General features: G+C 48.8%; 1 protein-coding gene across 1 annotated transcript in view; it reads right to left on the bottom strand.

Moving 5' to 3' along the window:
* SGIP1 (SH3GL interacting endocytic adaptor 1) overlaps positions 1-17,295 on the bottom strand; it is a 289,970-nt gene that overhangs the window by 164,105 nt on the left and 108,570 nt on the right. The window contains exon 7 of the mRNA XM_060231972.1: positions 4,848-5,023. Within this exon, the coding sequence (XP_060087955.1) occupies positions 4,848-5,023 (176 nt within the window). The remainder of the gene's footprint in view (positions 1-4,847; positions 5,024-17,295) is intronic.

Here is a 17,295-nt window from a genome sequence, read left to right as displayed (position 1 = left end):
AAGAACACTGTTATAAGCCACCTTGAGCCTCAATAGGGGGAAAGAAAGGTATACATAAAATGATTTCTCAAGCAGCAGTTCCTCCAAAAGCAGCAGTTGCATAGCACCCCCATACTAGATTGATGCCTGCCAGCTTTCTACTGGCTATATCAGAACTGCCAATTGGTTTCCTTCAGCCACCATCAAAGCAGGTGCAGGAATTTTTGTACTGCATGCAACTAGTAACTTGCACAAGGAAGGTCACTGCAGATCCAAAGAAGATGCTTGCAATATAGATATTTGCTTATTTGTGTTTGGCTTTTATTCTTAATCATAGATATAATAAAAGCTTGACGTGTTTGCTGAATCCTCAATTTTTATTGGAAGTTGTGGCAACCATGGAGTGGCCTTGCAATCTGTCTGTCACCACTCCACCCTATCATTGGGTAGCTCTGCTGTGACCTGCCTACTGCCGGCCCTGTCAGGCCAGAACCCCATCAAAAGGCCACTGACCTTTGAGTGAGAGGTTCTCATGGAGCCTTACTGATTACTACTGCCTCTCCTCAGGCCTTTTGTAAGCAGTCTGGGACAGTCCATCTCCCCCCACCCCTAACAATGCTGCTGCAAAGCAAACAGTGAAGCAAACAGTAAACTGTGAGAGACATGTTCCTCTGCCTCTGCCTACTCAGGCCCAGGAATGTTAACAGTCTTACCTCAGAGACAGGCAACTCTTCTCTGTGTTCTGTCAACCAGCCTCAGATAAGGCTGCAGAGCTACTGTGGCCTCACAAAAGGCCTCCCAGCACATGCAGCCTCCAAAGGCCACACAAATAGCCAGGGAAGAAAGGCCCCACTTATTTCCACCTGGGAAGTGCTAGCCAGAGGCTGTTGCTAGGTAACCCAGGCTGTTTTTCTCAGTAAAGGGTGAGGCCTCAGGTGAATAGAATAGCATACAGTCCACCCTCCAAAGCAGTTATTTTCTCCAGGATGAGGAGAGAAATCTGTTGTCTGGAATTCAGTTCTGATCCTAGGAGATCTTCAGGCTCCACCCGGAGGTTGGCTATCCTAGGCCTGGCAGCACCCTCTGGATGACTTGATGCCACCCGACTGGCATGACTTAACTAGGGCCAGCTGCTTGCTCCTGCTCAGCAGCAGTCCCTCTATGACAGCCAATATGAATTGGCAGTTGCCAACTCCAGGTTGGGAAATTCCTGGAGATTTGGTGGGTGTAGCCTGGAGAGGGGTGAGTTTGAGAAAGGGTGGGACCTCAGACAGGTACCATGGCATAGAATCCACTCTCAAAATTAGCCATTTCTGCCTGGAGAATCATTGTTGCCAGTCTCCAGGTGAGGGCTGTGTCTTTATACCCTGCTGAGGTCTCTTGCTTCCTGCTTTTGTCCCCATTGTGGAGAAAGACTGAACATTTACTAGGTAGATGCTACAGGGAGGGGAGAGAAGATGAAAAGCTGAAATCAGATAAATTCCCATACAGAAAATACCTGCCTTGAGGTGCACACTCTATAACACAACCATGCTAGGTCCCCTCCCCCACAAAAAAAGCATGACACAAGCTCACGCTGATGCCACAAGGCTGGACATCACAGGAAAAGGTGGCAACAATGCATTGCAAACAAAAGGAATGATGTGCTTCAGTGTCTGTGTGACTGTCGTCATGCTCCCCCTGCACCCCCCCTCAAAAATTGTTCTTCCTTCTTGGCATTCTGGACCTGTTTCAGGGCTTTGAGCCCCCACAGACATGGGGACACACACATATGTGGGTGGGGGGAATGGAAAGCCAGTGTCTGTTTCAGCTGTGGGGTGGGTGGGAAGACAGCACAGGTGAGGAGCAGTGTTCCCTCTAAGCTGAGTTAGCATGAGCTAGCTCACAGTTTTTTAGCCTCCAGCTCATACCTTTTTGTCTTAGCTCAGGAAAAATGGCTCCAGAGCACAATAACTTATGCAGTAGCTCACAAAGTAGAATTTTTGCTCACAACAGTCTGCAGCATAGAGGGAACATTGGTGAGGAGGTGAGTGAAAGTCAAGGTTGGGGGGGGGGGCTTCAGAGTGGGGTCTGGTAGACCCAGGATTTTGCTGTGGAAGCTGACTGTGTGATTTCAGGCCAGTCACAGACTTTCAGCCTAACTTAACTTACAAGGTTGTGCAAATCAAAGTGGGGAGAGGAGAATGATGTAAACTGTTTTGGTCTTTCCCCCCACCAGTGTGAAGAAATATTGTCCTTTTCCTATGTAGAAGGCAATGAAAAGCTGAAAGAGGGACAGATAAAGAGATGTGGTTGCCAACTCCAGGTTAGGAAATTCCTAGAGATTTAAGGGGTGGGGTTTAAGGAAGGATGCAACCTCAGCCAATGTCATTTCCTCCTGGGGAACCACTGTTGCCAATCTCCAGGTGAGGACTGGATATCATTCAGAATTACAACTGCTCTTCAGATGACAGACATCAGCTCCCCTTAGGGTTGCCAAGTCCAATTCAAAAATATCTGGGGACTTTGGGGGTAGAGCCAGGAGACATTGGGGTGGAGCCAGGAACAAGGGTGTAACAAGCATAATTGATAAGCATAATTGAACTCCAAGAGAGTTCTGGCCATCACATTTAAAGGGACAGCACACCTTTTTAAATGTCTTCCTTCCATAGGAAATAATGAAGGATAGGGGCACCTTCTTTTGGGGCTCATAGAATTGGACCCCCTGGTCCAGTCATTTTGAAACTTGGGGGGTACTTTGGGGAGAGGCACTAGATATGATACTGAAAATTTGGTGCCTCTATCTAAAAAAACAGCCCCCTCAGAGTCCCCGAAACCTCCAGATTAATTCCCCATTATACCCTATGAGAATCGATCTCCACATAGGGAATAATGCTCAGCAGACATTTCCCTCCCCCCCCCCCACCCTGTTGCTGGCGGCTCTGAAGGGGATTGGCCTCTCTACTCATGAGTTGCTGCCAACTTCTTCACAGCAACACAGACACACCATCCCAAGAGGAAGCCTTTCAATCGGAGACTGAAGCTTCCGGAGGTGCAAAGGCACATGGTCCTCTGGGGAATTATGAAGTGCTCAGCATATATTTCCACCCCTCCCCTCCCGTTTCTGGCGACTCTGAAGCAAGGGATTGGCACCTCTACTCACAAGTTGCTGCCAACTTTTTCAAAGTAACACAGACACACCATCCCAAGAGGAAGCCTTTCCAATTGGAGACTGAAGCCTCCGGAGGTGGAAAGTCGCATGGTGGCTGTGGGGGCAGGGCTTCCCCCCGCTGGCCAGCTGACTGGGGGCGAAAAGGAGCCTGGGAAAGTGGGAGAACCCCCACTGAGACTTGAGGATTGGCAAGCCTATTGTCTAGTGATCTGGTAAAATTAATCTGAATGTGCTCATCACAGAGCCTCTGGAAAAAAAAAAGGCAGTATTATTTTGTCTTACAGCCTGAATAAGTTCTTCCCATAACCTCACAGCATACTCCTTCTTCCATTGGATAATACTTTTGAACAGGTTTTTTTTCTGACTCAGGAGGGCCAGCTGCATCTCTGATCTTCTTCCCAAGTCATTACTTAAGGTGAGAGTGAGAGTTGCTTTTCTGCTTGATTCATAGCTGGCAGAATTAGCCATCTATCATCTCGCATAATAAAATATCTTCAACCTGTTCTCTGTTACTCAGACCTCCATCATCATCATCCATGTTTCATTTACTTCCTATTTGGATCAATGTACAGTGCCTTATATGGGACTTCCCTCATTCAGAATTCTGTATAGCACCTTTTAAACAATGGTGATGCAATGAGCATATTACACTGAATGTGTATGGAGATGGCAGCCAGGATTAATCAAGTTTTTTGACATATATATATACATTACTGTTTACATACATTAGAAATACTTACGTATTTCAATTACACTTGGTATTTTATGCATACATAATATATATATCCTTTAGTTTACCCTTAAAAATATGATGCATCAATTGGTGCAAAAAACAGCCTAGCTAAGAATAACCAAACTACACCACGCTTGAGGCCTGAATAATAGGGTAGCATTATTTCACAAAAATACTTGAGTTTCTGTGCAACCTTGAACAAATTATCATGCACAACCCTCAAACAGACTTTAGTATCTTCTTCATTCTTTCTTCTAGCTTCTTATGAGTAGTAGTTCTGATGATTGCAGAAAGAGAATTCTTTCAAAGTGAAGAAATTTTCCTTCAAATTCTAGAAGCTATTAACACAACTAACAAGCTGTGTGATTTAAAACCTTGTTTTTACTTCTTAGCCACCTCCCTGTTACAACACAATGGATTTTGAAGCTTCCTCAAATTTTTTAAGGTGTCTTGACATAAAGCATGGACAGTAGTATTTCAGAATAAAAATCTCTGTTGACTTATAGAGGTCATTCCATGGTTCTCTAAATTGAGATCATTTTCATCAAAATGTATCAAGAATAATACAATCCTCTTTTGAACAGGAAAATTACCTAAATTGGCAATTCAGTTTCTCATTTATGCTGTAAGTGCCTTTCTGTAAGTATGGCTCAAAATAAACATGCTATTTGTTGATTTAAGATGTGCAAGATTTACTGATACGTACTCAACTGCATAGAAAGATGCTGCAGCAGCTGAGCCCTGTACTTTTAATGGCCTGTCAAAAATCTCAAACACATTCAGAAGACTAAAATGATTTTTCAACACATCTAAACCCAAAATTGTTATGGACAAGTCTTGACACTGAGAGCTTACTGAAGCTGCTGAATATTAGATTTAGTATAATAAAAGTATTAATGTAACAAACCAACTGTAAAAAGGCAACCAAGATTTTTTTAAAAAAAAATTCTAGCAAAATAGCATACTAAACAAGGTTTTGCTTACCACTGGAGATGGAGAAAGTGCAATATTGCCTATAGAAGCTTTCAGTTCATCCACAGTTGCTGCATTCTTAAGAATGTCTTTAGACTGTAAGGGTTTAATCTTAATGTTGAATTTCTTGTGTGCTTCCTCCTCTTCTTCAGATTCACTTGAGGAATAAAAGTGCTTTCCTTTGGTAGGTAGATCACAGTTAAGAGAAATGCTGCAGGACTATGGACTTTAACCAGTGAAATTTGTTGACACATAACTTGAAAGTAACTGCCATAGAATTTCCAGCAATTCCTAGTGCTACTGCCATTGCTTCTGAGTCTTCCACAGAAGTGACAACATCACACACATTATTTGCTTTTGCAGAACAATAATTCACCTTTTAGGACCATCCAATAACCTCTACCAGTAAGCTGTTAAGGTAAAAAACCCAACAACTTTAAAAACACCCTTTTCAAAGCATATTAAGTCTTTAAGTTCATAGAATCATAAAGTTGGAAGGGACATCCAGAGTCCTCTAGTCCAATTCCCTGTACAATGCAGGAATTTCACACCCCCAGTGATCCCTGTTCCATGCCCAGAAGATGGCAAAACAAAACCCTGGCCACACTGGCCTGGAGAAAAATTGCTGACTGACCCCAAAATGGTGATCAGCATTTCTCTCGATGTGTAGGACTGGGAATTATTAGGAAGGGAATTGAAAACAAATCAGCCAGTATCATAATGCCCCTGTATAAATCGATGGTGCGGTCTCATTTGGAGTACTGTGTGCAGTTCTGGTCGCCGCACCTCAAAGAGGATATTATAGAATTGGAGAAAGTCCAGAAAAGGGCAACTAGAATGATTAAAGGGTTGGAACACTTTCCCTATGAAGAAAGGTTGAAACGCTTGGGACTCTTTAGCTTGGAGAAATGTCGACTGCAGGGTGACATGATAGAGGTTTACAAGATAATGCATGGGATGGAGAAAGTAGAGAAAGAAGTACTTTTCTCCCTTTCTCACAATACAAGAACTTGTGGGCATTCGATGAAATTGCTGAGCAGACAGGTTAAAACGGATAAAAGGAAGTATTTCTTCACCCAAAGGGTGATTAACATGTGGAATTCACTGCCACAGGAGGTAGTGGTGGTCACAAGCATAGCCACCTTCAAGAGGGGTTTAGATAAAAATATGGAGCAGAGGTCCATCAGTGGCTATTAGCCACAGTGTGTGTGTGTGTGTGTGTGTGTGTATGTGTATATATATAGGGATAGGGAAATATATATAAATTTTTGCCACTGTGTGACACAGAGTGTTGGACTGGATGGGCCATTGGCCTGATCTAACATGGCTTCTCTTATGTTCTTATGACAGGGCCACAAGAACTAAGCACTGATGCGACTACCTACCACTTCTCATGATCTGCCTAAGTTCACAGAATCAGCATTGCTGTCAGATAATCATCTAGCCTCTGTTTAAAAACCTCCAAAGAAGGAGAGCCCTCCATCTCCTGAGGAAGCCTGTTCCACTGAGGAACCACTCTAACTGTCAGGAAGTTCTTCCTAATGTTTAACCAAAAACTCTTGATTTAATTTCAACTTGCTTCTAAAGATTTGGTCTCCATCTTTGCAGAGTACTATACCAGTCTTTATTATTCTTCCACCATCCCTGACCAAGATGAGTTCAAAGATTTTTTATTGGATCAAAAAGTTACTTCATCTATTTCTCCAAAGGATAGGGAAATGTCAGATCTTCCCATAACAGAACAAGAAGTGTTAGATGCGATATCTTGTATGGAAAATAACTCGGTCCCAGGAGAAGATGATTATCCAGTCAAATTTTATAAAACATTTAAGACTATATTAGCTGAATACTTAACCTCTGCGTGTAATTCTATAATGTTAACTGGTATCACTCCTCCATCTTGGTCATATGCTACATTGCTTCCTATTCATAAATCAGAGAAAAATCCAGCAAATCTGGCCTCATACAGGCCAATAGCACTTTTAAACAGCGATTATAATTTTTTTTTCATCTATTTTGGCAAACAGGTGGAAGAAAGCTATTCCCAAACATATACAACTGGACCAAACAGGCTTTATGCCTGGTAGAAATATATTCAACAACACAAGAATAATTTTTATGTGACCCAACATTGCAAAATAACTAAAACGGAGGCATTGTTATTTAGCTTAGATCTGCAAAAAGCTTTTGATATGATTGAAAAGCCTTACTTTCTCCATCTTCTCTCTATTATGGGCTTGGGACCAAATCACCTAAGAGCTATTCGAGCTCTTTATGGAAACAATCTTGCCAAAGTTAAGGTAAATAACACAAGATCCCAAATCTTTCCCATTGCAAGAGGCACCCATCAAGGCTGCCTTCTATCTCCCCTCCTTTTTGCTTTATCTATGAAACCACTAGTGGAAGCGATACATCGCCATAGTGAAATCAAGGGAATAAGGATAGGCGACATAGAACATAAACTTTCCCTGTTTGCTGATGATGTGGTAGTGTATATTACATTCCCTATGAAATCTATTCCTCCCTTGCTTTCCCTTCTGAACCATTTTGGCCAGATTTCTGGCTTGAAGTTAAATGCACAAAAATCAGAAATATATCCAATTAATTTACCCCATGATACTGCTCTAACTCTCAGAAAGGTCTTTCCTTTTACTTGGATTACGGAAAGTTGGAAGTACCTGGGTGTTAAAGTGCCAACAAATCTTTCCCTTAAATATAACTACGATGTATTGTTTCATGATATCACTAATACATTTGCCCAGTGGAATAAACTATATCTATCATGGGCAGATAGACTGGCAATTTTAAAAACATTTGCCTTTCCTAAATTTCTTTATCTTATCTGGATGAGACCTATGGAAATTCCAGATTCTATATTGGCAAAATGGCAAAAATCTTTTAATAATTTCTTCTGGGAGGGGAAAAAACCAACGATTCACTTGCATACCTTATGTAGGCCCATTAAAAAGCGAGATCTTTATATGCCCAATTTAAAATTCTATTATTGGGCTGCTCAAATCGCCCACTTGATAAAACTCTTGCAACCTTATCCAGATGATAAATGGGTGGCTATAAAATCTGCGTATGCTTCACCTTTTCCAATGCCAGGAACAATATGGTCAAAACCAAATTTTAGATCTCATACAGTTGCTGCAAACCCAATTTTGAGTAATACTCTTAAAATCTGGGCAGACTCAGGAAGAGATTAACTTCTCCACTTTCACCTGTTTCAAATCTACACCTACAAATCTTTCACCTACATTCAAATCTACAAATCTACGCTGAAGCTCCTCGCATAACAACAAGCTAGATGCGTATTTCACCCAAATAACCTTCTCAAAACATTGTGCCAGCTACAGAACGGCTGGGGAAGGCACAGGCGAAATTAGAACTGCCTCCTTTGGAAACAAAGAGAGAATACAGCTAAAGTGCTTACCAGCCGGGACGACACCGAGGACGGCAAGGGCCGTGGCAGGGAGGCGCTGGGCGCGGACGAAGGGCCGCGGCGGGAGAGTGCTGGGTGCGGCGGAGCCGAGTCAGAGTGTGGAGCGTGGAGAGTGGAACGCCGAGCCCTGAAAACAGGCGGCAGAGTGTGGTGCTGGAGGGGTGAGCCATCGACTGGGGAGCTGGGAGCTGGAAGGCGCCGGCGAGAGGTCGGAGGCTGCGGCGCCTGTCCGGCGGCGGCGTCTGTGAGCCCAAGACGGGGCGAGGGGCCAGCGCGGCTTGGTCACCGGCAGGACGACGGCCCTGCCTCCCCCCCTCCCCACCTCCACCGGAGGCCTGTGGACTGGAGTGCTGGGAAGCGGAGGGAGAAGGAGAGGACGCCGTCGAGAGGCTAGAGGTAGCGGCGACGGCGAGAAGAACTGCGGGACTGGGCGAGGTACCGAGGCAGCGGGTCTGCCGGCGGGACGACGGCCCTGGTTTTCTTCTCCCCCCCTTCCCTCCCTCCCTCCTTCCATCGTCAGGACTGAAGGTCTCCGGGCCTATTGGGTGGCGTGCTGACCCTCATGTGAGATCAGCGCCCAAGACTCGGACCAAGTCATCTGCACTCTATAAGACACTACAGCACTTTCAATGAAGACCATTGTACTCCAAAGGCCCTGCACTTTACAAGACACTACTGCACTTTAAATTAAGATCATTGCACTCCTTCGTCACCAGCACCTTAAAAACATCTGGATTAAAACAGCAGCACTTTAGCCAAAAGACTATTAAGATCATTGCACTTTATTGCCCCCGGCACTTTAGCTGGTACAAACTGTCCCTTCCTACCTACTGGATCCTATCTCCCAAATTATTAAGATTGATGTAATTTATTGGTTATTTAAATTGTTAAGACTGGATTGATTATTGGTTATTTAAAATTGGTTATTGACTAGCTAATTGAATGGAATTATTTATGGCAAATTAATTGGAGAGAAGGGAAAATAACTGTAGAGTTTAATTAAGAAGCCAATTGGAATTATAAAGTATCATTGTTAGCTGGTGAATTGGATTGGTTGGGTGGGGGTAGATTAAATAACTATTAGATTAAGTAACCATTAGATATTAGTGGGTACTTATTGATAGGCCAATCGGAGGTGGGACGGCTGAGAAGAGACAAATCTGAACATCGGTCAGTGGAGGGTTGGTGGCACCAGTGAGAGATGATTGGCCTGGGGATTCCGGTACTCCTGGGGAGGGGAAGGTATGACGGTGGGAACAGGCAGAAATGGAGGCGAAGGAGATCGAGACAAGATAGTGCTCGACCACCTTCCAGCCTGTGTCCCATCCCGATGGTGACAGGTAGCGGGGCAAGGCGAAATTACTCGCCTCCGTCACTGGTGTTATGTAATGCCAGGTCCATTAATAATAAGACCTCCATCCTCCGGGAATTCCTGCTTGAGCAGGATATGGACCTGGCATGCGTGACCGAGACCTGGGTTCGCGATGGAGAGACCGTAGCTCTCTCCCAGATGGCGCCCCTGGGATACTCGGTCTTTCACCAGTCGCGGACTAGCGGGCGGGGGGGAGGGGTGGCCCTGTTCATTCGAGAGGCTTACTCCTTCCGGGCCCTCCCGACTCCGGAGATCAAGGGCATTGAGTGTGCCGGCCTGGCGTGGGATGTTGGGGAGGGATTGGCGATCTGGCTGGTGTACCGACCGCCTAACGCACCGGCCAGCGCCTTACTATCACTGATGGAGGCCGCAGCAGGATGGGCATTGGAGCACCCGAGGCTTCTGATCCTGGGTGACTTCAATGTTCATGCCGATGACGTGACCTCCAATCAGGCGATGGACCTAGTGTCTTCCATGGCGACACTAGGACTCTCCCAAATAGTTACGGCACCCACTCACCAGGCCGGTCACATGTTAGACTTGATCTTCGCGTCGGGAGTTTTAGTGAACGATCTTGCTTCTATAGCAGTGCCATGGTCGGATCACTATGCCCTCAAGGCTCGTGTGGACGTCCCACCCCAACCCCGTTTGGGCGGCGAGCTTATTTTAGCTCGCCCGCGGAGCCTGATGGACCCGGAACGGTTCCTGACGGCCCTGCGGGATCCCTGGCCCCCTGGCGATTCCCTCGATGACCTGGTGGAGTCTTGGAATAATAGGCTCACCGGGGCCATCGATGAGATCGCGCCTAGGCGTCCTCTGCGCCCTCGTTCAAGGCCGACACCCTGGTATAACCAGGGGTTGCGGCAGTTGAAACGAGGACTCAGACGACTAGAGAGGCAATGGCGGCGTACCCGAGATGAAGCGACTCGAACATCTTATAGAGAGGTTATGAAGTCCTATGAGGTGGCAGTCAAGGCCGCAAAGAAAACTTACTTTGCGGCAGAGATTGCGTCCGCAACTTCGCGCCCGGCACAACTGTTCAGTACAATTCGGACTCTTACAACGCTGCCACAGGGCAGACCAAATTTTAATGAATTGGAAATTGGCTGTGAGGCTTTTGCGAATTTTTTTGCGGATAAAATCGCATCGCTCCGTTCCGACTTCCCTGCCACATTAGATACAGTTAGCGAACCCGAGGCTCCGTGCCTGTCTTCGGATTGTGTCCTGGACGGCTTCGGCGCGCTCAGCCTGGAAGAAGTTGACAGGATCCTCCTATCTGCACGCCCAACAACTTGTAAATTGGACCCATGCCCCTCCTGGCTTATTAAGACCTGCCAGAGGGAGCTAAGATATCCTATACGGGATATCATAAATAGATCCCTATTGGAGGGACATTTTCCATCGGCGCTCAAAGAGGCGGTGGTCCGTCCCCTCCTGAAGAAAACAACGTTAGATCCGACCGAATTGGCACACTACCGGCCGGTATCGAATTTGCCCTTTTTGGGCAAACTTATAGAGAGGGCAGCGGCGTTGCAGCTACAGAGCTTCCTGGAGGACACTTCTGTCCTTGACCCCTACCAGTCTGGTTTTCGCCCGGGCCACGGGACGGAGGCGGTGCTGGTCGCCCTGGTGGATGACCTTCGGCGACATCTGGATCAAGGCGGCTCGGCGGTGCTGATGTTGTTGGACCTATCGGCAGCGTTCGATATGGTCGACCATCGGCTCCTGGCGTGCCGCCTTGCCGACGCAGGGATTCAGGGGTTGGCCTTGCAATGGCTTTCCTCTTTCCTTGACGGTCGGGGACAAAGGGTGGCGATTGGGGAGGAACTGTCCCGGAGGCACACGCTTGAGTGTGGGGTGCCTCAAGGGGCAGTGCTTTCCCCGATGTTATTTAACATCTATATGCGCCCCCTTGCCCAGATGGCCCGGGGGTATGGGCTGGGTTGCCATCAATATGCTGATGACACCCAGCTCTATCTGCTTATGGACGGCCGGCCCGCCTGCGCCCCAGAAAATCTGGACCGGGCGTTACAGGCAGTGGCTAGGTGGCTTAGGCTGAGTGGGCTGAAGCTGAACCCGGCGAAGACAGAGGTCCTTTGCTTAGGTCGCTGCGGCCCGGGAAGGGAACTCCCCCTGCCAGTTTTTGACGGCGCTCCATTAACAGCGTCGGGCAGGGTTAAGAGCCTGGGGGTGCTGTTGGAGCTTTCATTGACGATGGAGGCTCAGATAGCAGCCACTGCCAAGTCCGCTTTTTTTCATCTTAGGCGGGCGAGGCAGTTGGCCCCCTTCCTAGAACGTGACGACCTGGCAACAGTGATCCATGCTACGGTCACCTCGAGGCTGGACTACTGTAATGCCCTCTACATGGGGCTACCCCTGTGCCGAACCCGGAAACTGCAGTTGGTGCAGAACGCTGCTGCCCGGCTGTTATTAGGGCTCCCAAGATGGGAGCACATTCGACCGGGGCTCCAGGGGCTGCACTGGCTGCCAGTAATATTCCGAGTCCGGTACAAGGTGTTGGTTATGACCTTTAAAGCCCTATATGGCCTAGGACCTGCCTACCTTAGGGACCGTCTCTTCCCACATGTTCCCCAGAGAGTACTACGTTCAGGTTCACAAAACCTGTTGGTAGTCCCCGGGCCAAAGGAGGCCCGCCTAAAATCCACCAGGGACCGGGCCTATTCAATAACGGCACCTTATTGGTGGAACCAGCTGCCGGAGGAGGTGCGGGCCCTGCGGGATCTAGGGCAATTCCGCAGGGCCTGTAAGACAGTCCTCTTCCGGCAGGCCTATGATATTAACTGACAATGTAAAATATCCTGGATGAAAAATGTATCTATAGGCCGCCGGTTTTTATTCTATCTTTTTTACTAAATTATGATTTAATGGTATTTTAATTGTTTAAACTGAAATTGTTTTAATTATTGTGTTGTAAGCCGCCCTGAGACACCTAGGTGAGAAGGGCGGGGTATAAATCTTAATATAAATAAATAAATAAATAAATACATTGATTTCCTCAAGGTAGTGATTTTAAGTCTCTCTTATCATGGCAATGGGCAGGTCTTGATAAACCTATTCAGTGGTTTAAAGATAAAGCAATGTTAACTGTCAAGTCTGCTTTAACTCTGGTCAAGCCTGCACTCAATCTTTGGTTCAGGAGAGAAGCATCCTGGGTAAAAGCCATACTGTATGCCAATGCTGCTAGCTGAACTCTCCTCACCTCCCTCCTCTCCTTTGTTATGTAATTGTGCTTTGAAATGGGAATATGTGAAAGAGATTGTAGAGCCTTTTCAGGCCGGGCATCAGAGGAGGAGACGCTCAAGGCCAAAGCAGGCCTGAGAATGAAATTGTAACATCAATGTGTGAATGTGCCCTGCATAGTACCCCTCCCTCAAGAATCCCTTTGAAGTGTACCTTATATGATTGCATTCTACTGTATGATCTTTAGTCTTTCAATCTCCTTATAGTTGAGAACTATGATATCAATAAACTAGCTACTTTGTATCAACAAAGCCTCGTTATTGAATCCACCGACGTGACATTTTGAAAGACTCCCCTTCAAAGTTCAACCTTTCCGGCAACTTTAAAACCTGATGGCAGAAAAGATTCCAGACAACGGAGAACTTCCCAACGAAGAGAGAGAGACCGAGACACCGTGGTACATCCTTGACTCCAGGAGAACCACGGCGTCCCTTCCCCAGTTCCAGTTCGTGATTACCCCCCGGCAGTACCAGCCGCGGATCTCAACCACTACCATGGACGAGGCCCCGATCTGCCGGGAAGCCATCATGACCTGCCACACCCGGAGGGTCCGAATGGCCGAAGCAGAAGCCACCAACCCGGGCACCATCGAGCCAGGGGAAGTGGCCAGCATCATCGTCGTCCAAGTGCCAGAAGACGAGAGCAAGGGTGCCGAGTGCATGGAAGCCGGCAGAGGGGATCTGAGGCCGAAGGACATGCATGATGAGGACTACCAGATGTTCCATTCGATGGTGCGCCGGGAGGTCGACGGAGCGATGCGGAGCCTGAAGGACGAGATGCAGACCCTAATGGCCCAATTGGAGAGAGCGCTGGGGGTGACCAGGTCCCGGAGACCACCACCAGTCCAACCGATGACCCGAGGCCGCCCGAGCCAACCGGCACAGGCAGCAGCCCCTGCAAGAGGCGCGGCTCCCACAATCCCTCCGGCCCCGCGCGATGCAGGGCAAGAGCTGGATGCCACCTTTGACGGGGACCCGGAGGAGGTGGACTACTTTGCCATCCAAGCAAACAGCTACATGTACTACTGGGGGAACTCCTTCCCCGACGAGTTCAGCAGGGTGGACTACCTGGGTTCGAAGTTAAGGGGGGCCGCCAAACGATGGTACGTGAGCTTGTGTGAGGCGATGAGCCCTGACCTGGACTATGTGCACACCTTCCTGCACGTCCTGCTGACCCAGTACGAGGACCCCCTTCAGGAGGCCTGCGCACTGGCGGCCCTCGCTGATATGGAACAGGGGTCCCTATCCATCCGCGAGTATGCGGCCGAGTTCCGGGCAAATGCAGCAAAGGTCTGGGGCTGGAGCGAGTTGATGAAGATTGAGCACTTCACCAGGGGGCTCAACTCTAGCATCCTGGACCGAGCACTCACCCAGGCCCGTCCAGATACCCTGGTGGGTTGGATCCAGCGAGCAGGGGAGGTAGAGACTAACCTGAAGCGGGTAGCGATGCAGCACCAGCACCAGTCGGGCAAAAGCCAACCTAAGGCCACTCCAGGGAAAGCCGAGACCCAGAAGACCAAGAGGCCCATGGCGGTGGTGCCGGTGGGGCCCCGCCGATATTTCCGATGCGGGGACCCGGGCCACCTTGCCTCTAATTGCCCCCAACCCCCAGTCGCTCGAGCACCCCAGGCAGCCCCCAAACCAAGCGCCCCGGGGCCCAAGAAGACGACCGGCCGCCCTAAGGATGCGGTGAAGAGCAGCGCGGTGGTGACCGAATTGCTGCTGGACGAGGAGGTGCTGCTGTCAGCGAAGTTAGCCGACCTCGCCTGGGTGGAAGAGCCGGCGGGAAACGAGACCGGCCTGCTCTGAACGGTGCCAACCAGCAGGTCGAGCGGGAAGAGGCACCACTGACGGTGAGAGTAATGGGACGTTTATATTTTGTTACTGTGAAGTTGCTGAACCCCAAACTGAAAAGGTTCCTGCAGATACGGGCCCTAGTGGACTCAGGGTGTAACTGAGAGTTAATTTCCTCCAAGGTAGTGGAGGCACTGGGGCTCGAGAGCTCACAGCTACCGCACCCGATGCTGTTTGAGCACATGGACGGGTCCGTGATGTGCAGGGAGCTGTGTACATTAGCAACTCAGCCCTGCCCCATGGGGATCGAAATTTTTGTCATTGCTCCCTCGTGCTCCTACCCTGTAGTATTGGGGGTGGGCTGGCTGGAAAAGCACGCGCCTAGCATCCGGTGGAGGGCCCAAACCATCCGGTTCTTGAACCCCCTATGCAAAAGTCACCTATGGGACATGGCGTAGGGGCCGCGTGCTCCCGTGGCTAAAGAGAGGGCATGCGTTTCGGTGGAGGAGGCACACCCCGTCCCGAGCATATACCGCAACCTGATGGAGGTGTTTAGTGAGCAGGAAGCTAACCAGCTGCCCCCCCATCGGAGCACAGACTGCGCCATAGAACTGATCCCGGGAGAGAACCTGCCAAAAGCCAAACTCTACCAGATGGGGTGGGCAGAGAAAAAAGAATTGTGCAAGTTCTTAGACCAGAATCTGGAACGGGGGTTCATTAGACCCGCTACGGCCCCCCACGCCGCCCCAGTACTCTTTCGAAAGAAGGAGGATGGCTCACTTAGACTTTGTATGGATTTTCGCGGAATAAACGCGATTTCTATGTCCAACGCCTACCCCATCCCCCTCATCCGGGACCTGCTGAACACAGTTTCCGGGGGGAAGATTTTCACTAAGTTGGACTTGAGAGACGCGTACTTCCGAGTGCGCATCAAGAAGGGGGATGAGTAGAAAACGGCGTTCAACACCCCGATGGGACAGTTCGAATACTTGGTCATGCCATTTGGGTTGCAAGGGGCGCCGGGAGTGTTCATGAACTTTATAAATGATGTGCTTAGAAAGTTTTTGTATAAGGGGGTGGTGGTGTACCTGGATGACATCATTATTTATTCTCAGGACGAGCAGTCCCATGTTAAGTTGGTGAGGGAGGTGCTAAACTGTCCAAATGCGAGTTTCACCGGACTGAATTAGATTACCTGGGGTTTCGGGTGTCGGGGCAGGGGTTGGCCATGGACCCAGCCAAAGTACAAGCGGTGCTAGAGTGGGCCCCCCCCGAGGACACGTAGATAGCTCCAATCTTTCCTCTGGTTTGCAAATTTCTATAGGGCGTTCATAGAGGGGTTCGCTCAGATCGCCCTGCCCCTAACCGAGCTCCTAAAGACCAAAGAGAAGGGGCCGGAAGCCAAAAGGTCGGGCGCCCGGCTACACTGGACGCCTAAATGCCAGGAAGCCTTTGACCACCTGAAACGTTTGTTCACTAGCGAATCGGTCTTGAGCCACCCCGACGAACAACGGGCCTTCATGGTGCAATGCGACGCCTCCGACGTGGCCGTAGGAGCCATTCTCATGCAGAAAGATAGGGAGGGGAAATTGCGACCCTGCGCCTACATCTCTCGGAAATTCTCGGGGGAACAGAGAAACTGGTCAGTGTGGGATAAAGAAGCTTTTGCAGTCATGTTCGCCCTTAAATCCTGGAGGTCTTGGCTCGAGGGAGCTAAAGTGCCGTTTGAAATCTGGACGGACCACAAAAACCTCGAGGCTCTGACGGGGAAAAGAAAACTAAGCGAAAAACAAATTCGGTGGGCGGGCTTCTTTTCCAAATTCGACTTTACTCTGAGGCACATCCCGGGGACCAGGAATTTTCTGGCCGATGCTCTTTCTCGGCTCCCGCAACACGAGAGCCAGAGGGAAGAGGTGGTAGACTCTTTAATTCCGCCCTCCCAAGTGGCGGCCATGGTCACTATCTGATCAAAAAAAAGGAGGGAGCTGGAAGTGATTAGCTGCGAACGGATTGCCAGGGAAACAGAGAGGGAAGGGGGAATCCGGCCAGAGGGAGTGCTGAAGGGGAAAGATGGACTCTGGTACAAGGGGGAAAAGCTTTACATCCCCAAGGGGCTGCGAAGGGAGATCCTGCAGCTCTGCCACTCCTCCAAGCTAGCTGGGCACTTTGGTTACGTAAAAACCCTACACCTAGTCAACCGGCAATTCTGGTGGCCGTCCCTATGGAAGGACGTGTCGGAGTTCGTGACTAGCTGCCCAGTGTGTATCATGGCTAAACGGAGGGGGGGGGGGACCGCCGGGGATCCTGCACCCGATACAAACGGCCAAACAACCATGGTCGGTAGTATCCATGGACTTTATAGTGGAACTACCCCCTTCCCAAGGGAAAACAGTAATATTAGTGGTGGTGGATACGTTCTCAAAGCAAGCCCACTTCATCCCGTGTGCCCAACTACCCACGGCCAAGAAGCTAGTGGCCCTATTCTTTGATCATGTGGTAAAACTACACGTTCCCTGACAAGGTCATTAGCGACTGCGGGCCACAGTTCGTTGCCACCTTCTGGCGGGAGTTCTGCAAACTGGTGGGGAT

This window comes from Heteronotia binoei, chromosome 2 (assembly GCF_032191835.1).
Source record: "Heteronotia binoei isolate CCM8104 ecotype False Entrance Well chromosome 2, APGP_CSIRO_Hbin_v1, whole genome shotgun sequence".
Taxonomy (NCBI): Eukaryota; Metazoa; Chordata; class Lepidosauria; order Squamata; family Gekkonidae; genus Heteronotia; species Heteronotia binoei.
The sequence above is the reverse complement of the archived record's forward strand: the minus strand, read 5'-3'. Positions and strand labels throughout refer to the sequence as shown.